The sequence below is a fragment of the Protopterus annectens genome, chromosome 8.part0 (assembly GCF_019279795.1).
Source record: "Protopterus annectens isolate FY-2018-M chromosome 8.part0, PAN1.0, whole genome shotgun sequence".
Taxonomy (NCBI): Eukaryota; Metazoa; Chordata; order Ceratodontiformes; family Protopteridae; genus Protopterus; species Protopterus annectens.
In genome coordinates, this window is record NC_056741.1 from 417,188,014 (window position 1) to 417,208,013 (window position 20,000).

Below are 20,000 nucleotides of genomic sequence, written 5' to 3' on the forward strand. Positions count from 1 at the left end.
TAATTATAACTTAATCAATTCATAAGTTTGGATTGTAACCAAGAAGTTAGATTTAGAGGTAGTTGCAAAAGCTCTGTACTATTTCACTGGAAAAGTCCATACCTGGATAACATAAACAGTGAATTTGGATGGTCTACACTCTGAAAGACTTTCTTAAACTAAGAAAGATGGTACCTGAAGTGACCCTTTTTCTGTATTTGAGAGTATGTCATTTTTCAGTGAGTAAACAGCTGTAATTTTACTATAGTTTGGCTTTAACTTGTGTTGTTTGTATTATAATACACAAGTGTTTGGATATATTGTAAGGTTTTGGCTATAAATGATTTTCTGTACAAGTTTGGGAAGGGGGTAGATGTGCATCAGGTCAGTAGTCAGCAGTAGAGTTCTGAGATGGTACTTTTAGGGAGTAGAATTATTAACATATGTTTGAAGCTTAGAGAAGAGTCTGAGATGCCAAAGTAAGCTTACAATTATAAGGCAATGGCCTGCGTAGCATGCTATTACTTAGCTGTGGGAACTTTCAGTGTTGAATATGAAAATTAGGGTTATAGTTCTAGTTAAGTTTGTCAGGCATTTCTTTGACAGTATTTGTATTGATATATTTGAAGTAAAAATTAGGATACTGGAGCACAGAATGAAGTCATATGGGTTAGGTACCACCAGAGATGTTATTAAAATGTTCAGAAAGACAGAGAAGGGCAAGAGATGGCACATTTGATTGTAGTACGGGCATCAGTGTTGATAAGTGTTGATTGTATTAACGGTGTCTGGTTTAGGGAGTACCTTGTTAGCTAAGTCCCTTAGTGTTTGCCAAAATTTATTTGGTTGACCCTGACATTGTGAATAAATTTTTTTACAGTTTTCTTGGAGTTGATTGTGTGTTTTGTTTTCCGATAAGTTTCATGTTTTGCTGTATAAATAATATCTGTTTTTAGACAGACCAGGTTTTCTCCCTCATTTTTCTCTGCTGTTAACAATGGCATATTGTGACCTTGGAGTCTTCTTTGTGTAATAGGGAAGAGTCTGTCTTGTACTGGTACAGAGATTTTCTAGAAGGTGGTAAAAATAGCTGTTGGAGCCATACAGTTAAATAAGAGTGTCTACTGTACCATTTCTGACCTTGCTAACAACAGTGGATTCCCGGAGTTTGGGACAGATGTAGAATGAATCAACTGACAAGGAGGATTTTTAGTTTTGAATGTTCACGCTCATGTCATTTGTGAGAATTTGTAGATTTGCAAGTTTGTTAGGGATATTGGTTATAAATACAACACAAGCAGAGTAGATTCCTTTGATGGCATGCTTGGGCCATGTGTCACCACTGACTCTCTGTGCAAGATTACACACAAATAAAAATGCTGTTAGTATATGTGTATACTGGCCTTTCCAGTTAAGGTTGAGACCACCAAGGATTATTAACGTGTAATGTTATGCTAGTTCCATGATTGTTTTTGAAGTGCCTTGTACTCACCTTAATGAGGAAGGTGAAGGAGTATATATGTGTATATGTGTTTGTGTGTGTGTGTGTGTGTGTGTGTGTGTGTGTGTGTGTGTGTGTGTGTGTGTGTGTGTATGGGTCTACTTTGACCCATTGAATTTACATTTGCTCAAATTTCACTTACTTGAGTTCACTTCTTCGAGTCTTCATTAATCCAAAAGCACGGACTGCTGAAATCCTTTCCCTGTGAAATGAACCACTTGTCCACCATGGTAAACTTTGCCCTTTCTTCAATGTAGTGCGATCTTGGAGTTGATATATTTAAGTGGGGGGGGGTGGAGAGAAGCCCCCCACTTCGGTGGGTTTAGTTTTGGTCTGTTTAGGCATTTTTTCGTGGTGTCCAAGTGGTTCCTTTCATAGGGAAAGGATTTCGGTAGTCCATGCTTTTGGATTACTGAAGATTTGAAGAATTGGACTCGGGTAAGTGAAGTTCAAACCAATGTAAATTTGATGGTTTTATATATGTACACGTGTATATATATATATATATATATATATATATATATATATATATATATATATATATATATATATATATATATATATATATATATATATATATATATATGGCAGATAGCAGCTTTGCATGACTGATGACTGCCTAGTATGATTTGTATAATTGTCCATTAGGGGACACTATCTAAAGTGGTATTACTTCTGGCTGTTAGAGAGGGAGCCCATCCATAATGAATTCTTAACAAAAGTAAGTAAATGTCTTCATTGTCTGGTCCCTGGCCTATTATTTGAAAAGATGGAGTCATTTTGAGAGAAACATGGAATGATTCAAAAGTCTTTTTTTTAACTAGGATTCAGTGAGTGAAATAATTTTAAGATTATGCAAGGCAGCCTATTTCTCAAGAAGCATCCATTTATTAAAATTGTTACTTAATATCCCATGGACAGATGTGTAAAGTTGGACTGAAGGGTAGTAACTGTCAATCCTTTGTTACTTGTATGCCACATGACAACAGTACAGTAAAGGAACATAAAGGTGCAAATAGTTTTTCAGATATCAGAGAGGAACAACCTGTAGCTCTGAAATTGAAATGTTTTCTTGTTAGAAAACATGTATTTTTGGTAAAATATTTGGTGTGGAGATGTATTTTGGCGCAGGCAAAGTAGATTAAAAGGGCTTTTTTTAAAGATGAAATGGTTTTATAATAGATTTGTGCTTAGAGGAGTGATAATGTGGTTAGATTTCATTTCTCACTCCATAAATGAATGAAAAAAGTAAAGGCAATAGAGTTGACTTTGAATATTTGTATTGCTTAAAATGAGAATTGAATAGTAAATGTGGTGTTACTGTGTTTGTCACTGGGCTTAGTTCTCCATGGCGTGAGGATGGAATTTATAAGTAGAGAAGAGACAGGAAAATGTTTTTTATTGTATAGAATGCTTAGTCAAACACTCTGCTTGTGCTATGCTGACGAAGTCATAACAAGGCCGAAATATGCATATCCATAGCTAGTGGGGTTTGGCTTTATTGGCCTAAAATTGTCCATTAAAACGACTTCAAACATAAAAGTCATGGGCAATCAGAATCGCCATATAGCTGAAACACCTGAGGTTCATAAGGGTCATTTGCATATATCCCATGTGCCTCTGTTCCAGGAGGTTTGGGAGGTCACTCATTGGAAGTTCTAGCTTGGCTGGAGTTTACATTTCGTTTTTACTTATTGTATAGTAGGAGAGTAAAGGAGAGTAGTAAGGAGAAGCTGAAGTTAATATGTTCGGAAGGGCAAACATACAGTGTAGCTGGTGGTGTAAGATAAGATGGAGGGCTGTATCAGCCCAATGAAGTCAATGTGATTAATGTGGATGAAAGTGAGTGCTGTGATGTGGCTATCACAGAAGTGATACGGGAGTGGGTGGGGATGGGTGTAGTGTAAAGGAGTGAAACACATTCTCAGTACTTTGGGCTGTGTGGAACAGGGATTCCCACTCCTGGACAGGATCCCAAAAAACAATCAGTTGTGAATGGTTTCAGAAACTAAGTAAGTCTATATAGCTCTCAACAATTCCAGTTGCAGAGTGGGTCAGAGAGTGAGGCAGTACACAAAAAATACATAATATGGAATTATTATTGGGTTTTGATTTACCTTTTTAAGTGTTTTAATTCCCCTGCATGGAATTCCCAGTTCCCCTGGTGTGAGACTCATTTGGAGGGGTTGTCATATGGGTAGATATCAAGTTAGCTTGTGCCCTCTTAGCATCCTGGCTGTGAAATTTTTTTCCCTTATGAATGGCCTAGCTCTCTCTCATGGTGGTTTTGTGAGCACCTGTGTCACAGCCAAGTACCTCTTATACTCTTTTGCCACGTCATTCTTGCACCGGCTGCACACATCTTGACATGCCTTACTCTTCAGAGGAGGCTGTGTCAGTGGCAAGACTGTGTAAGCCATATGGCACCACCATCCTTTCCTCCCAAGAATAGGAAGGAATGGGTATACCCATGGGACTATCTTTCCTCCCCCCCAAGGATGGGTATGCCCATGGGACCTCCATCCCTTCCCCCCAAGAATGGGTATGCCCATAGGACCGTCTGTTTGTCCAACACTGAAGAAGGCATAATTTTGCCGAAACCGGTCTGTTTTTTATTTTCAGTAATAAAGTCAGTTTATTCACTATCCTTTTTGGCTGTATGTTTGACTGTTAATTTTGCTGGCCAGCTATGTTTCTTTATGGTATTACCCGTCCATGCATCTCCCATGTGCACAGCAATTGGTTTTGTCTATGCCCATAGGACCACCATCCCTTTCCCACAAGGATGGCTATGCTGATGGAACCACCATCCCTTCTCCCCAAGGATGGGTACACTCATGGGACCACTATCCCTGCCCCACCAGGATGGCTATGCCTATGGGACCAACATCCCTTCCCCCCAAGGATGGGTATGCCATATGGGACCACCATGCATTCCCCCCAAGGATGGGTATGTCCATGAGACCATCATTCCTTCCCCCCAAGGATGGTTATGCCCATGGGATCACCATCCCTTCCCCCCAAGGATGGGTCTGCCCATGGGACCACTTTCCCTTCTCTCCAAGGATGGGTATGCCTATGGGACCACCATCCCTTCCTCCCAAGGATGGGTATGCTATATGAGACCACCATCCCTTCCCAAGGATGGGTATGCCCATGGGATCACCATCCCCACCCTCCCCCAATGACGGGTATGCCCGTTGAACTACCATCCTTTCCCCCATGGATGAGTATGCCCAGCCTTCCTTCATTAACTATCAATCAGCTCAGTTGCTAATTGATATGGGGGTCACTTGGGCCGTAGTCAGGGCTTTGTGCATCTACTCTACCAGTGTAAGCATTTTGTTTTACTTTTAAATGTTTTAATATCCTGCCTGCTTTCTGATGTAGAGTTTACAAAAGCAGTATTCTGGAAAATAAAAAGATAGTAATGTTTGGCAATCTATACAGTATATGCTGAAATTTTATCCACTAGTAGCTATAATGGATGGGGTAGAGGTGTTGAGGATCTCTAACAGTTCTCAGTCTGCAAAACTATGGTACATCCAACACAAAAGCAAAACAAAATAAAACAAACAAACAAAAAAGCAAGCAAAGTCAGTCCTGTAATACTGTAGACTGTTAACTTAAATCAGTTGTAAGCAGAATATGTGTAGTCAGAAACTCCTTGGTGTGGTTAGATCACAGCTCTCAGTTTATCATCTCTAGAATGTGGAGTACTAACTCTTGTAATGTGCGACATATGGGAAGAATGTGGAACACTTACTAACAGCTGAATAACAACTTCATCTAGAAAGCTCACAATATGGTTAAAATGTTAGCCATTTGAAATGTCAGGACCCGCTAGAGCGAGTCCTGAAATGCAGAGATTGAATGTATGAAAGAATGGACGTCCATATACTAAGTTCAAGATGCCATTTGTCAGAATATTCCCTTTACTCCAATGTATGGTGATCTCACAGTTGGTATATATACGTTCGGGGGTGAAGGTGGGTCCCCTTCAAAAAGAAGTTTTAAGGAGAAAAGTGATTTTCAAGATTTTCTCTTCACCTGTGTTTTCAGTCTTTTTTTTTGCCTTGTTGGCACTTGGCATTTCAATAGGAAATCAGTTGACATGTGTAACTTTATTCTTGTGAAAACATTTTTGATGAACAAATCTGATTCAGTATTATTTACCATAGATATCACCTAAAAACATTCTTAACACTGAATGTGTGACATGCCCTTTCAATGTGGAACTGAGAGGAACATTGACTTACGAAGAGTCAGAATGAGGGAAGTTTGTCATAATGAGGTTCACTTGAGAAGTACAGGAAGTATCCATTTGTACATCTGAATGTAAGGCCCTGTTCTTTACTGATGACTGTTTTGCTTATTTTTGGACAGCTGTGGAAGGGGGGGGGGGGTTGCTATCCTGCACTTGCTGGAGACATTTAAAAATAAAATGCTAGAAAATAAGACCTGAGTTAATACAAATAAATAAATAAAGCACAAGTGATTGTGACCCAAACACATATGCAGGGAGGTACTGTAGCCAAAACCCCTGTTCAACTGCTTTGCAGCAGCAAGAGTTTGTTGGTAAATTCTAAATATTCTAAGCAGATTACACCTTGCTATTTCAAATGCCATAAAGACACTGTGATGGCACAGGCACACTGCAATGTAACATGATACACAAGTTTGCTGGTAGTCAAAACCTGCATAACCAAGTCTTGAAATAAAATAGTTGCCAGTGTGGAGCTAACTAATAAAATAGGAGCTACGATAAGCTGGGTAAAGTAACAGAAAATGTTCAGGAGCAGTCAGACAAATAACACACTCGATATTCAGCAGACCGACTGATACTTCAGCCAGTTCGGTTTGATCCACAGTTGCCAGCCAGTGAGGTATACACTAAGGAGGTTTAAAAATAAATGCAGTGTGGTGAGAACAACATGGGCGTTATAAACAAACAGCAGCATAAAAAAAACAAGCAGTATTTAAAGTCATCCAACAAAAGCCAGAGAGTGCTATGCTTAAAATAGGAGGAATGTGCAAGAAGCAGTTAAGGCAAGCATTACAGTGCACACAACTGCAGACTAGTTGTGAGTAAATAAACACCATACATCATTACTAATAGTTGTACTGTAAGCATTACTACCACCAGTGTAAATAAACCACTGCATTATACAAGGCCAGGTAACAGCAACTCTGTGTCCCACTTGTAAACAGAGATATCATTTATGATAAACAAAGGCACCACCAAAGGGTAAGAGCTCCTGTGGTTCCAAAGACAAAATAAAGAACCAACAAGATAAAAACCATCCACAGAGGCTGTACATGGCAGACATTATCAACGAACACTAGAACACCACTAAACAGTTCATATAAAATGATTTGGAGACGCAGACTTCTGCACAGTCCAAATTTAATAAAATAGTTAGCACTTTCACCACAAAGGCTTCTTCAGACTAAAATACATAAAAAATCTCCAAGCATTTAAGTAATGGAACATGTTCATCCATAGGTCAAACCAAATTCTGACATCATCCACTGCTAATTAATGTACAATGCGCAGGGAACAGTTTAATCCATCAGGAAAGCATACTTCCAAATTATTCAATGCTGACATTTAAACAATTGAGATATAAATGAAGTCATTAACAAAGTAACCATCACTCAATTGATAATATGTAACAAAAAGGTAAAAATAACATAAACATGGAGACTATTTAAACATATTAATATCTAAACTATTAAAACCTATAAAATAGAATCTATTGCTTACAATATATCTGGTATATGTTGAAACTCACCTCAATAATATATTAAGACAACTTAGAAAATGCATGTATATATACATGATCTATGTATATAAAAAACATATAAATGGTAGACATGACAACAAAATCTAAAGATCATAGCGGTATCATTTATGTGACATCCAGGTAACTACAGCACACATACATGTGAAACACATATGCATTGCATGTATAAGATGGAGCACCAGTTTAAATATTGTACAGAAATAATTAATGTTACTATTTTGCAGGCTATCTCTGAGGCTACCAGTATTGTCTAAATTTAGAGAGCAAACTGCAGACAAATGTTAATCAAATCCATTGCTTAAAATAATAAATATATCAAATCAAGTCAAAAAGTCAAATAAAAAAAAAAAATTAAGAAAATATTTATTTGTTAATGCAATGGAGGATGACCCATAAGGATATCTGTGTACAGGGTGATTGCCCTCCTTCCCTCAAAATTCTTCTAGGAATAAGTTTAAAAAAAATCTGGCTTGGAACAGCCATACTGTGGCATAACATGCCACACTAGTTTTCTGAGTCCAAATCTGCATAACTAAATGCGGCATTAAAATTGTAGCATTGGTACTCCATTATTGCATCATTGCCCACATTTCTTTTGCCTTTTTATTAAATTCTGTATTATCTCCCAATATTTTTAATATTTTTTCAATTGCAGTGCATTTATTGTATGTGTGTCACTTGTGCTTTTTTAGATCTTCTCTCTTGTGCATTCATATCTCCCCCTACTGTTGAAATTTTGTATTTTCTGATTTATTTATTTTTTTTAATTTCCATACGTATTTTCCATCCAGATTCTTTCATTATTAATCCTGCTGCTACCACATTTATCTCTATTTGGTCTGCCTCATGCATAACCAGTACTGCTGAAATTAAATTATCTTAAGACTTTATCACATATGTGTGTAATTTTGCTTTTTTTTTCTGTCCTTAAACTGTAAATTTTCTGTTTAAGACATTATATCGTTTTTATTCCTGTTTGTGGCTGACATAGCAAATTCTTTACTTCCATGTTGAGTAAAGAACACAAAATGGAAGGATAAAGAGAAACACAAGTCCGGTAGGGTGATAAGGTATCAACGGAGTGCAATATTTGCCCTGTGTACTAAAAATAAAAGTGCAGGCACAGTATCAGAGGAAACAGTCCTCACACACAGAAGGATAAAGTACTGACCATGACCCAGCTAACACAAGGTCAACTAGTAACCTGGTCACTGGTGGAGCTGGCAGGAGAGGGTAGGAGTGAGGGACCAATACTAGCTCACCCATCCTAGGATAGGGCTCCAAACCTAGTTTGCTATGCTGTAACAGCTTGTTAACAGCAGGTGTACAGCATGAGCCAGTGGTATGATCTTGGCTAATTGAAGCAGTGTGTTCACATATGGTTGTCTTCAACACACACATGGAAACATACTTGTTCTGTGGAGAAGGCATTGCAGGCCCTCACTTCAGCTGGCATGACGTCAGCAACAACGTGACAAGCTTAAGTCTAAAACAGAAAATCCCCTAATGACTGCCTGGGTGGCACGTTTGGTGCTATTGGGTGGTACGTTATAGGGAGAACAAGAGCACATGATCATGGATGACAGTAGGAAGGTCAATGGGCATAGAGATGAGACAAAAAATTCACACAGAGAGGAGGAAGTGATCTGAACTTAAAAAGGTAACTGTTTTCATTATGCAAGCTCCCTAAAGACAGTGTCTCAACTATTGACACTGGTACAAATTGCATATCTTTATTTTTGTCAATGTTTCTTCCCCATCATATTAAACAATAGAATATTATACTAGTCAATTTTTCAAACTGAAAAGAAGGAAAAACAAGTATTTGGCATGTATCTGTGCAGAATGTTGACTTAAACTGGAGACCAACTTCAGCAGTACGACTGAATGAATGAGAGAAAGTCAAAGTAAATTATTAGTAATGTACAACCAATAATGGTTGAACTCTAAGTAGTTTATTTCTTACTCTCCCAGTACCTCTTAGTTTCTAATCCTTTGTAGCACACCATATTATTTTTATTCTCCACTCAAATGCATGCCAGAACACTTTTTGTATTATCACAGAAGTACTTAGTAACTTTTCAGGAGTGCATGTGATCAAATACTTAGAGCCATGGCACTAAGTCTCAAATATTCATGTGGCTGCACTGTGACTTTATTCAGTTGTGCAAGATCCCACTACAGTGGAATTTGGCAGTTTGCCCTTTCTGCACTGTTTTACAACCTGAGAGTTAATATATGTAAGTAGCAGGAAGGGTTGGGGTTCAGCCCCCAATGTGGAAGTGCAGAGGGTCTTAACCCTTGGCAGAAAACACTTTCATTTATCTTGGTTTCTTTTATAACATTTTGATAGTTTGTGTTTTAGTTGCATTTTTGCAATTACTTTTTGTTTGAACAGTTTCTGTTTGACTGTGAGCAGTAAATTCCTTTTGAAATGTTATAGCTGCTATATGCCTTTATTTTACCAATTCATTATATACCCAGTTATACCAAAACAGCCTTTATGTACTTTCGTCCTTAGCATCATGGAAATAATGGAGATAACTTCCAAAATGAAGCTTTCAGTGCTTATCTCCGTAGGGAAAGATAAGATTCCACACCCAAACATTACAACACCTGAAAAGAGAAGAGAAGTATTCTTCTCTTTCTACAATTAACTTGCATTGTACCATTTTGACCAGAAAATTCAAGAATACTTTGGCAGCGGTTCAACAAGCTTTTGAGAAAATAACCCCAACTTTCAGAGATGAATTGTACCCTGACCTTCTTATTGATGTGGACTGTAGAGTCAGAGCAATGTCTTTATGATTATGTTGGCAAGTTTTATGTAATGGACACAAATCCAGGCCACATCATAAGGACGTTATTCCCATTACCAGTCCTGGAATGAAGGAGATGGCGGTCCTGGTCAGCCAGATTGCTCCATGCAAGAAAAGGCAGAAGACACAGTCCAAACCACAAATAGTTGTCCTCATACTCATTCATGCAGCTTCATTAATTCATAGCTGATTACAAGGCTAGCAACCCCAGCTGGCCTTTCTAAGCCTAGCCCTGCTTCCAAGGGTGAGAATCAAACTCTGTACCTTGTATCTGTAAACATCTTAACCATTATGCCAACCCCCAACAGACTTGCACACACATGTCTTCATACATACACAAACTAACCCCCACACACACACACACACACACACACACAGACACACACACACACACACACACACACACACACACACACACACATACAGCTTCTCAGGGCTTAGCAAATCAGGATATGTGGATATTTGTGGGGAAAAGCACATGGATAATCAACTCTCCCCAGACTGCCACATTAGCAAGTGGCTTCACCTACAAGACCACTCTCCATGCTGAAGCCCATACAAGGGGAGACCCCAAAGTTCTGTCAATCGGAAAATCATCATGCTAAGACTTTTTGAATTCCAAGTTTTATTCTAATCTCTCTGCCTTAATGTATTCTAATGGATGTTATTACTGTCAATAACAGAATGCAGCAAAGTTATCCTTTATCACTGTATCTCTTCAACATTTACTTTGAACTCTTAATATTTTTCAATGCTAAGTCATGCACCACTTTTGTAATTTTAAATATACTCTTTTACAAATCAGTGTCTTTGCAGATGATATGAATTTACGCTTTCATCTTCCAAATAATGCCGTACCAATTCTTTACTGCAATTGTCAATAGTGTTTCAGTGTCGCATTTTGTCTATTTGTCAGTTAAATCTTGGTAAGACAGCTCCCTTTTTTCTTATAAATCAATATTCCTTCAACAGTGGTCCAGTATACATGGATTTAAAATATCACCCATTCTAAAATATTTAAGAATTTTGTAAGAACAAAATAATAGTAAGCTGCATGCTAATTACCACCTAAAGTACAGGCAAAATATTCAGCATGACTTGCTTTATGTAGACACTGATAGAATCAAACTGAAAACTATAGAATTATGCCCAGAAGCATATCCGCCTTAACTGGCTGCAGAAAAGTTATTAGTCACAGAACAATGCCCACCATGTTCCTGCTGCTATCTTATTGTGATCAAGAAATGTGCAGAATTCAAGCTTCTTCATGAGGGAGAGCATCAGGACAGACAGAGAAAACAAAGATAAGAGGATTTGGTTTTCTGCAAGTGGAACTGCAGGCATTTGGATTCCTGAGGCATCCAATATTTATCAAGGAAACACCTAGTAAGTAGTTTCATTTTCTGAACTGGTGACTGGCACAGTGTTAGGATATAATTAAGTGGAGTAGGTCAGTAGGGGAATTGGATGTCTATGTCAAGCACATTTTGGTTTGTCCACTGTTGTCTTAGCATTACAGTATAGTCACTTTCTGTACTACAGGTGATGTTCTGAATTGTCCTTTCAGTAGAGCTATGTGGACATCATCAATAGCACAAGACAGATTAGTAAATTTCATGAGGAACATAATGTTTCAAGAGAATTACAGTGGAATGAATGCAACACTAAACATCGAAAGTGTGATGAGAGACTTAGGGACACAGGTGGACAGTGGTCTCACTTTCGATAACCACATTGCCACAACAGTCAGGAAATCCTTCTATGTGGCACACCTCATCACTAAGGGCTTTTCATCCAGAAAAAAGGAGGTCATTGTCCCACTGTACTCATCCCTCATTAGACAATTATAGAGTATAATGCCCCGTTTGGTATGTACCTCACAAGACATCTGCAACACCTGGAAAGGCCACAGAAATACCTCACTAAAAGAATCACAGGCCTAAAGCAGATGCCATATGCTGACCATCTAAAAAAACTCCAGCTATACTCTGTGGCATATCGTCTACTCAGAGGCGATCTCTACTTAACATACAAGGCCAAGTCAAACCCTGAACTGTTGGACATGCTCCACTTAAAGAAATCCCAGTCCCTCAGAGCCACACACTCCAGGGATCTAAACCTTGTCATCACAATGAACAAAACATGCTGGAGGGATAGGTTCCTGACCCAGAGACTCCCCATACTCTGGAATAGACTGCCCATACATGTCAAGCAGAGCGCCTCCTTGGCCCTCTTTAGAAGGAACCTTGATGACTGGGTGGGAGATAGGAAATTGACCCCTGGGATCATGTCAGTCGCTCTGTTAGACAGGGGTCCAGAGAAGTAAATATTGTGGGAAGAAATATCCAGGGAATTGTTATGGCTAGGCTTGTATAGGCCCTAGCCTAGTACCAACCTATGAACCTATGATAATGTTTTATTTTGTCATAAAATCCATACTAGAACTGAAGGCAAATATCCTTAAACATTGCAGTATGTTCTTTTTGAAGATCTACTAATCTGAGTCAACTAAATTTTAACATATTTTATAGCCAAAAAAATGAAGCATGTAGTCATTCTACAGAGTTTGAAGCCGCAGTGGTGCAGCGGTAGCATTGTCGCCTCACAGCAAGAGGTTCTCCCATTCGTTTCTTGGCTGGAGCACCTTCTGTGTGGAGTCTGCATGTCCTCCCCATGGTCGAGTGGCGTTCGAAACACATGCGTGAATGGGCATGCCTTCGTTGAAGGTTGGGCGTCCGGCTGGCACCTCAACACCGTAAAAATCGACTGCCTATCATTAGTGGACTGGAGTTCCGCTGTGGCCACCCCTAACCGGGAAAAGCCGAAAGAAAAACAACAAACAAGTCATTCTACAGAGTTTGAAACATGGTTAAGGCAAATTGTGTGGCTCAGTGGAGTAGGGAAGTTAGCATGTGTGATGGCATTGATGGTTCTAATCTAGAAGTATCCACATCTTTATTGGGTGGGAGTTTGGTGTATTGGTTAAGGTATATAGCTTACAGACACAAGGTGCAGGGTTTGATTCTTACATGGGGTAATTGGCTAGACTTAAAATGGCCCACAAGGGCAGTTAGCCTAGTACTAATCTATGAACCTATGAAGAAACTCACTTTAAATGGAGTGTGTAAAAATTGATGTGAATGACAATTCTTCACTTTCGCTCATTATGTGCTCTAGCCATTTACAGCTGCTAGTCCCCAGTTTTTCAATAATCCCTTTCATAGTTATAGCTTCTCCCCAAGTTTGTTTTAATTTCCTTTAGGCTTACCATCTTTAGCACATCACCTGTTTCTGACTGATGCTACTGGACTTCCTGAAGCTGCAATTAGTGATGGGTCTAGGGCTGCCTTGGCTAATTTTTGGCTCACTTTAGTGCCCAACTGCTCTTGAAACTTTTCCTGGAGAGAACTAAAACACTGTCACTGTTATTTTTTTATTTTAATTATATTTGTTTAAAATTTGTTAATTTAAGTACAGCATTGGTCCAAGAAAAAACAAAAACTCCAGAACAATGTAATCCAAAACTTTGTTGTCTGCCACACAGACAGACTGGTTCTGCAAATGCTTCATTAGTCTTGTTTACAGCACAGCAGGTCCACTTAATCTGACTTAGACAACTGCTCCACCTAGACCAGTTTTAGACCTAGTCCAGGGTAGTCAAACACAAATATTTATATGCATGAACAAGATTACAGCCAGTAAAATTGGTTAAGTATACTATATGCTTGCATAGCACCTAATGGAGGAAGGATTTCCTAGTGAGAATAATATACAGCAAACAAAGGTTTTATGAAATTTGCAAAGAAAAGGGATTGGACATGAATGAGAGTGGAAGGTGCAGAGACGGGGAAACGATAAAAAGTAGGGGATAGAGAATGGCTCTGAAGTCATTTTCTATCAGCCTTCACATAATAAAGGTGCACATGCTATACTGAAACCCACTGGTCTGTTTATTCAGTCTCAGTTAGCTGTTGTATTACGAGGTCAGGAATTAAATGGAGTTGAGGCTGATATGGTGATGGAGGGGAAAAACGTGAGAGAGAGCCTGGAAGAGCTGCCTGAGCATTATGTCTTGTGCTACACTAATTCTACTGACAAAGTTGGATTAAAACATACTTGTATACAAATAGCAACCCTATTAGCCAACACCACTAGTAAGCATGCATAAGGGCTGGAGCCCCCTTAACACTTCCTTCCATATGGTGTTGGTGTACCCATAAGGATAAACTTATAAAATGAAATACATGTAGTATTTTGGTAGAGATGTGATGCTAATGCATGGCTTCTGTTATTTGCAACAGTTTCCTGTGCTGTCACCTCGTTAAGGGACATATCTGTTCAGCATGAAATGCAGACTGGCGTTCATTTTATTCCACAGAGATTCTCTTCATACGATTTATCCCACAGCCTTCTTGCTGGCACTATGCACATGTGCCACCAGACCTTTTGCATTTTTCATTGTCTTGCCCTTAGCCTAATGACAGATGGAAAATAACACTGGACCTGATTAATACATTTTGGAAATGAAACTTGCCTTCAAATTCTTAATCTTGTTGTCTGGTGTTTGATCAGATTTAGATTTGATATTTATTTTATCTTTTGGAACAACTGTCCACTTTCAGTATTTGTACTTCATGAATGGTGGATCTTAATGTAGAATTACTATTTAATAAATGTGAATGCAGAGATGGTAGTAGGAAATAAAGAATGTCATTTAACAGATCTTGTTTCCATTTTTCCAGCAGGTATGTATCTAGGCTCACTGTTCACAAGCTAGGTATTTGACTTGCTGTTCTTTCTCTTTTTCCTTCATTCTTTCTTATTTTTTGGCTTCCCTTATTTTGATTAATATACATGCTTCTCATACAAAAGACTGAGACAATTGTTTGGAAAAAAACTAATTGGTCACAACTGACCAAGAGCAATAAATATACAAGCTGCTTCCACAGACTGAAGCAATCATTTTTGCTGAGGGGCAAGCACTCTTGCGCCTCCACATGTTGGAGCAAGCCTCATACATCCTTAACTTATATGTATATATATATATATATATATATATATATATATATATATATATATACCAACTCTACAACAGTGAAAAAAGTGAAACTTCCTGAAACAGTGCACAGTGGTCTTGCACAAACAGTGATTCTGCTGTGCCTGCATAGTGTAGTCTACAATAAATGGCAATTTCAACTTGTCATGGTTATTTTTATACTGTGGGTAAGCCATGGACTTATGTTAGTGTATGAGTGCACATGTGAAAGTAACAAAATGTAAAATTGCTGCAATGTTTGCAGTTTGTCAGAGGGCACCAAAATGTTTTCTAGACTTTACTTTGAACTATAGATCTACTGCGGTGGTGGTGGTGCTGCGGTAGCGTTGTCGCCTCACAGCAAGACGTTGTGCCATTTGATTCTCAGCTAGAGCATCTTCTGTGTGGAGACATGCATGAATGGGCGTACCTTCGTTGAAGGTTGTGCGTAAGGGCTGGCAAACTTGGCACGTAAAAAAATCTACTGCCAATCATTAGCAGACCGGAGTTCCGCTATGGCGACCCCTAACCGGGAAAAGCCGAAAGACACAAACAAACTTTGAACTATAGATATCTAGTAACACCCAAACTGCCTCCAAACAAAATGCAGGACATACAGGTATTAAAACCAAAATAAATTTATTAAACTGTTAAGCACTTTCATCTATGTAAAGTGAATGGACTTCATCAGAACCACTAAATCAAGTACTAGTCACCTCTTATAAATCCTAGATTATGACATAACAAAGAATCAGTTAAATACATTAAAGGCACGGTTCCCCTAAAAAAAATTTCACATAAAAATCCAAATTAATGTTTAAATAATTTATTGTTGAAAATCGTGTAAAACCACCATCACCATATACACAAAATACAAGATATAAATATGTAAATATATACAAAATAAATCTATTACACAAAAATAGTATTAATTCATGGCACAAAGCCTAAGGGTACTTACAACAGAAATATACTCATTTCATTTTGGTGAATGCGATGCCCTAAGTCATAGCTGCCAGACAAATTCCCTCTTCTCATTGACTATTTGCCATGGTCCAACCCTTGAACTCATAGAAATTTTGTCCAGTACTACGACTCGGGGACCAACTCCTAATGATCATGTTTTGTTAAGTGAATCTCTCAAAAGATTTTCTCTTTAGAAAAACTTTTATTTAATTTTCACAAACTACAGTTAGATAATGCCTATTACAAAATGTGCATTCAAAGGGGGCATGTGCCACAGGTTGTGTATGGTTAAGTTTCCTAATGGTGAACTGTACTACTAGTTAGTCACCATGTTTAATAGATACAGTTTAGAGTTGCTAAATATCTTAATTAAGGACGGTGCTAAAAAGATGGAATACCTATCCCAATAAATGAACAGGATTGATGTGATGAGCTGTCATTTGGACACTATTATTCAACATATTAAGATTAGGAAGTGGAAAAAAATTACAACGGGATGAAAAGGCAAACAAATATCAACTTGCCTATCCTATTCACAAATCTAAATCAAATACCCCAGCTAGTTTTGATGCAGGGAGAGACCATGATACTTCTGATACAATGCCAATATGTACAACTAAGGCAAACACTGACATGTGTATGAATTTCTATCATGGTGAACAATTGTCATCATATATTAACCTTTTAGAGTTTCGTCCCCTACACTGATCAGAGAGAGTGGCAAGTACAGAGCAAAATCAGCTGAAGGACCCCCCCACTCACTCAGTACAAGGATGCCTGACAAGAGGCATGTGAAGTCGAGCAACACCACGGGTAGAACACAGAGCCATTCCAGGAGGCGCTAGCTTTATTAGAAAAATGGACAGTCAATATTGACTTTGCTTCATGGATTTACTGTTTTCAACTATTCTAGTATGATTGTTTCTCACATTCATTTTAATTTGTTTGAGTGAGGATTTACTTTAGTCCCTGAACCTATATTTCATATGTCTGACCGGATTTACTATTGAAATCTGGAAACTGCATGGATTAACCCAAAATCCTGAATCTGGAACAGAGAAATTCCAGCCAGGTTGAAACTGACTACATCGTCAACCGTAGTTCGATGTATTCTACATAGCAGGAGGTGAGTCAACCATGCTATGCACCTTCACATACCATGACATTCCATAGTCAACGGTACATGTATTTTGTTATTTATCAGGAGAGCAAGCCCCACTGCACCCCCACACCCCATGCAATTTATGTATACCAACTCTGAGATCGCACTACAGTGGGGAAATGGGCTAATTCCCTGTTTTTCACTGAACTATAATCTTGGTGCACAACGCCAAACTCAGATACTTACATTACCCATTGGCTGTAGTGTAGTTGATATATTTTGAGTCGGCATCCTGCCCATTGGAAAACTGCCTTTTGACCACATGCCAGTCGACAGCAGTGACTTCCGGTATTCAATTGTAAACTGCCTGACTGTTAGAATTTAAATTATTTACAAGGAAGTTGAATTTAACAATACTCTATGGGAATACTGAAGTGACCAACAAAGAGTTGCTGTATATAAAAAGTACTTTTGATCCCATTAATTGTCCATTGGTAAATTTACGTGAGAAGCTTTGTGAAAGAGATTCTTGTCAGATATCTGCTCAATGTTTTAGATATAATTTAAGTACTGATAAAAGAGAATTGGTGTGTAAGTTGAAAGGTAATCCCTCCATAAGAGTTATGAAACCAGGTAAAGGGGGAGAAGTAGTTTTAATGAATTCTCACAACTGCTTAAAAGAATGTTGGATCTGTTGTAAGGTAATGGCAAATATGTTCCAGTGACAATGGAATTAAAGTTGCTTATTGTAAAATTGATATGTATTTAGAGGAATTATTGTTAAACAATCATATATCTTTACCTATAAATTCAATAACTTCATTCATGCTCTATGGTCAGATAAATGTAATATTTCTAAATCTTTAGTTTTATTTAATGCTCCAATCCCTGAGATTATTCCAAAAACCTCTGTTTTGGTTTATTCTTGCTACAGCCAGAAAAGTAATTACCAAAAACTGAAAAAGTAAAGTTACCCCTCTAATATTGAATTTATTAGTATGGCAAAAATTGTTTGCAGTAGTGATTTGCAAACTATAAAGATGAGAACTTCCAATATTACACATTTATATAAATCTTGGATTAAATTTAAAGATTTACCTGAAAACTATTAATTGTTCTCTTTTTAATAAGAAACATCTTTATTAAACCATCACTTATGACATAAGCAGTCATATATTTATATAAATGAAAACAAACCACACTGATACAATCCTAGTTGCAAGCATTGACACAATCCCAGATGCAAACATTATACATCACTTATAATCTACACAATCCTTTTCAGTCAAACATTACATAGCTCATTTAGGTCCTGCCTCTTTTAAACCTCATTCATCCCATATATGTATTGATATGTATAACTTTGATATATTGATCAGCTGTGGAGTATGACAATAGTTATTGTTTGTTTTATAATTGATTTATCTATTGTTTTAAAACCAAATAAAAAAAAAATATAAAGAAAAAATAAGAATGTGATGATTACACAGCTGTTCTGTAAAGTCCACATCCACCTAGTATTTGAAGTATGTATTGTTTAATGTCTCTGTTGTCATAGTCTGCCACAATACAGATAAAGTTGTAACAAATGTATTTTCCTTTGCCCGATATCTTTTAGCTGTTAAGTTTGGCCGGATGTCTAAAAAACAGCGAGACACATTGTACGCAGAAGTACAGAAGCATCGACTTCAGCAGCAACAGCAACAGCTCCAGTTTGATTCTGATGAAGCGGAATGTTCCCCCTTCCAAGCAGGACTCACTAATGGACACACAAGGCTTGCAACACCTTTGAGTGACTCAGAATCACCTGCCTACTCAGCAGGTCATCCGAATGGGCAGACAAGGCTTGGACTGCTAGCAGATGAGCCTGAGGGGGATACATACATGAAAGGACACAGTAAAGGGCTATGTAGGCAACCAGAAGACTTTAGTAACTTGCTTCCTAAAGACAACAGTGTGGACAGGCTAAAACTGGGGGACAGGGAGAGTGGGAATAGATATTACTCATTCGACATGCCTTCTTCACCAGATCAGTCTGGACTGGACATAAATGGAATTAAGCGGAGTTTGGCTTATGATCTTCCTGAACATCTTGATTATTATATGCCCCCCAGTTTCACAGGAATACCGGAATCCCCCATATCAGCCATGACAGAAATAGGTAAGTTACTGAAAGTTTTGGATGGACTAGTCAGGTGTGGTGAAGAGGAAAAAAAAAAAAGAATTTTCACATGTTAACACATCCAAGTATAATTTTCATATTTGTTTATTGAATTCTGGGCCATGCAGTGGTAGCAATTCTTTCTGATTTAGAATTTATGGATTCACACAACAAAAGTGATGCCTAAACGGGATTCTAGGAGAATGAATTGCACAGTAGGTAACCATCAAAACCCAGTCTATTTTCTACCATTTGTCAATCTCTTTGTATGAGAATATTGTGGATGAAGTATAATAAACAGAATGAGAGGTAATATTTGGAAAATAAACTGAAAAAAAGTATGCAGTACAAGGTAAAACTTCTTAGCAGCACTGTTGTTAATATATTGAAATACTGGTATATAAGTTAAACTTCAAAGATAGAGACAAAGAGATATACTTCTTTCTGTCTCCTAGTATATTGGTTTAAATGTACATAACCCTTATAATACTCACAAAAAGGGTATGTGCTTCATAGGTTCATAGATTAGTACTAAGCTAATTGCCCTTGCGAGCCATTTTAAGCCTAGCCAATTATCCCTTGTGAGACTCAAACCCTGCACCTTGTGTTTGTAAGGCAAACACCTTAACC

The 20,000-nt window shown here is 38.0% G+C and overlaps 1 protein-coding gene across 1 annotated transcript in view; it reads left to right on the forward strand.

Annotated features, from left to right (window-relative positions):
* The window catches only part of RORC (RAR related orphan receptor C), a 2,019,495-nt gene that overhangs the window by 1,875,434 nt on the left and 124,061 nt on the right, over positions 1 to 20,000 (forward strand). The window contains 1 exon segment of the mRNA XM_044079934.1: positions 18,828 to 19,370. Coding sequence (XP_043935869.1) covers positions 18,828 to 19,370 — 543 coding nt within the window.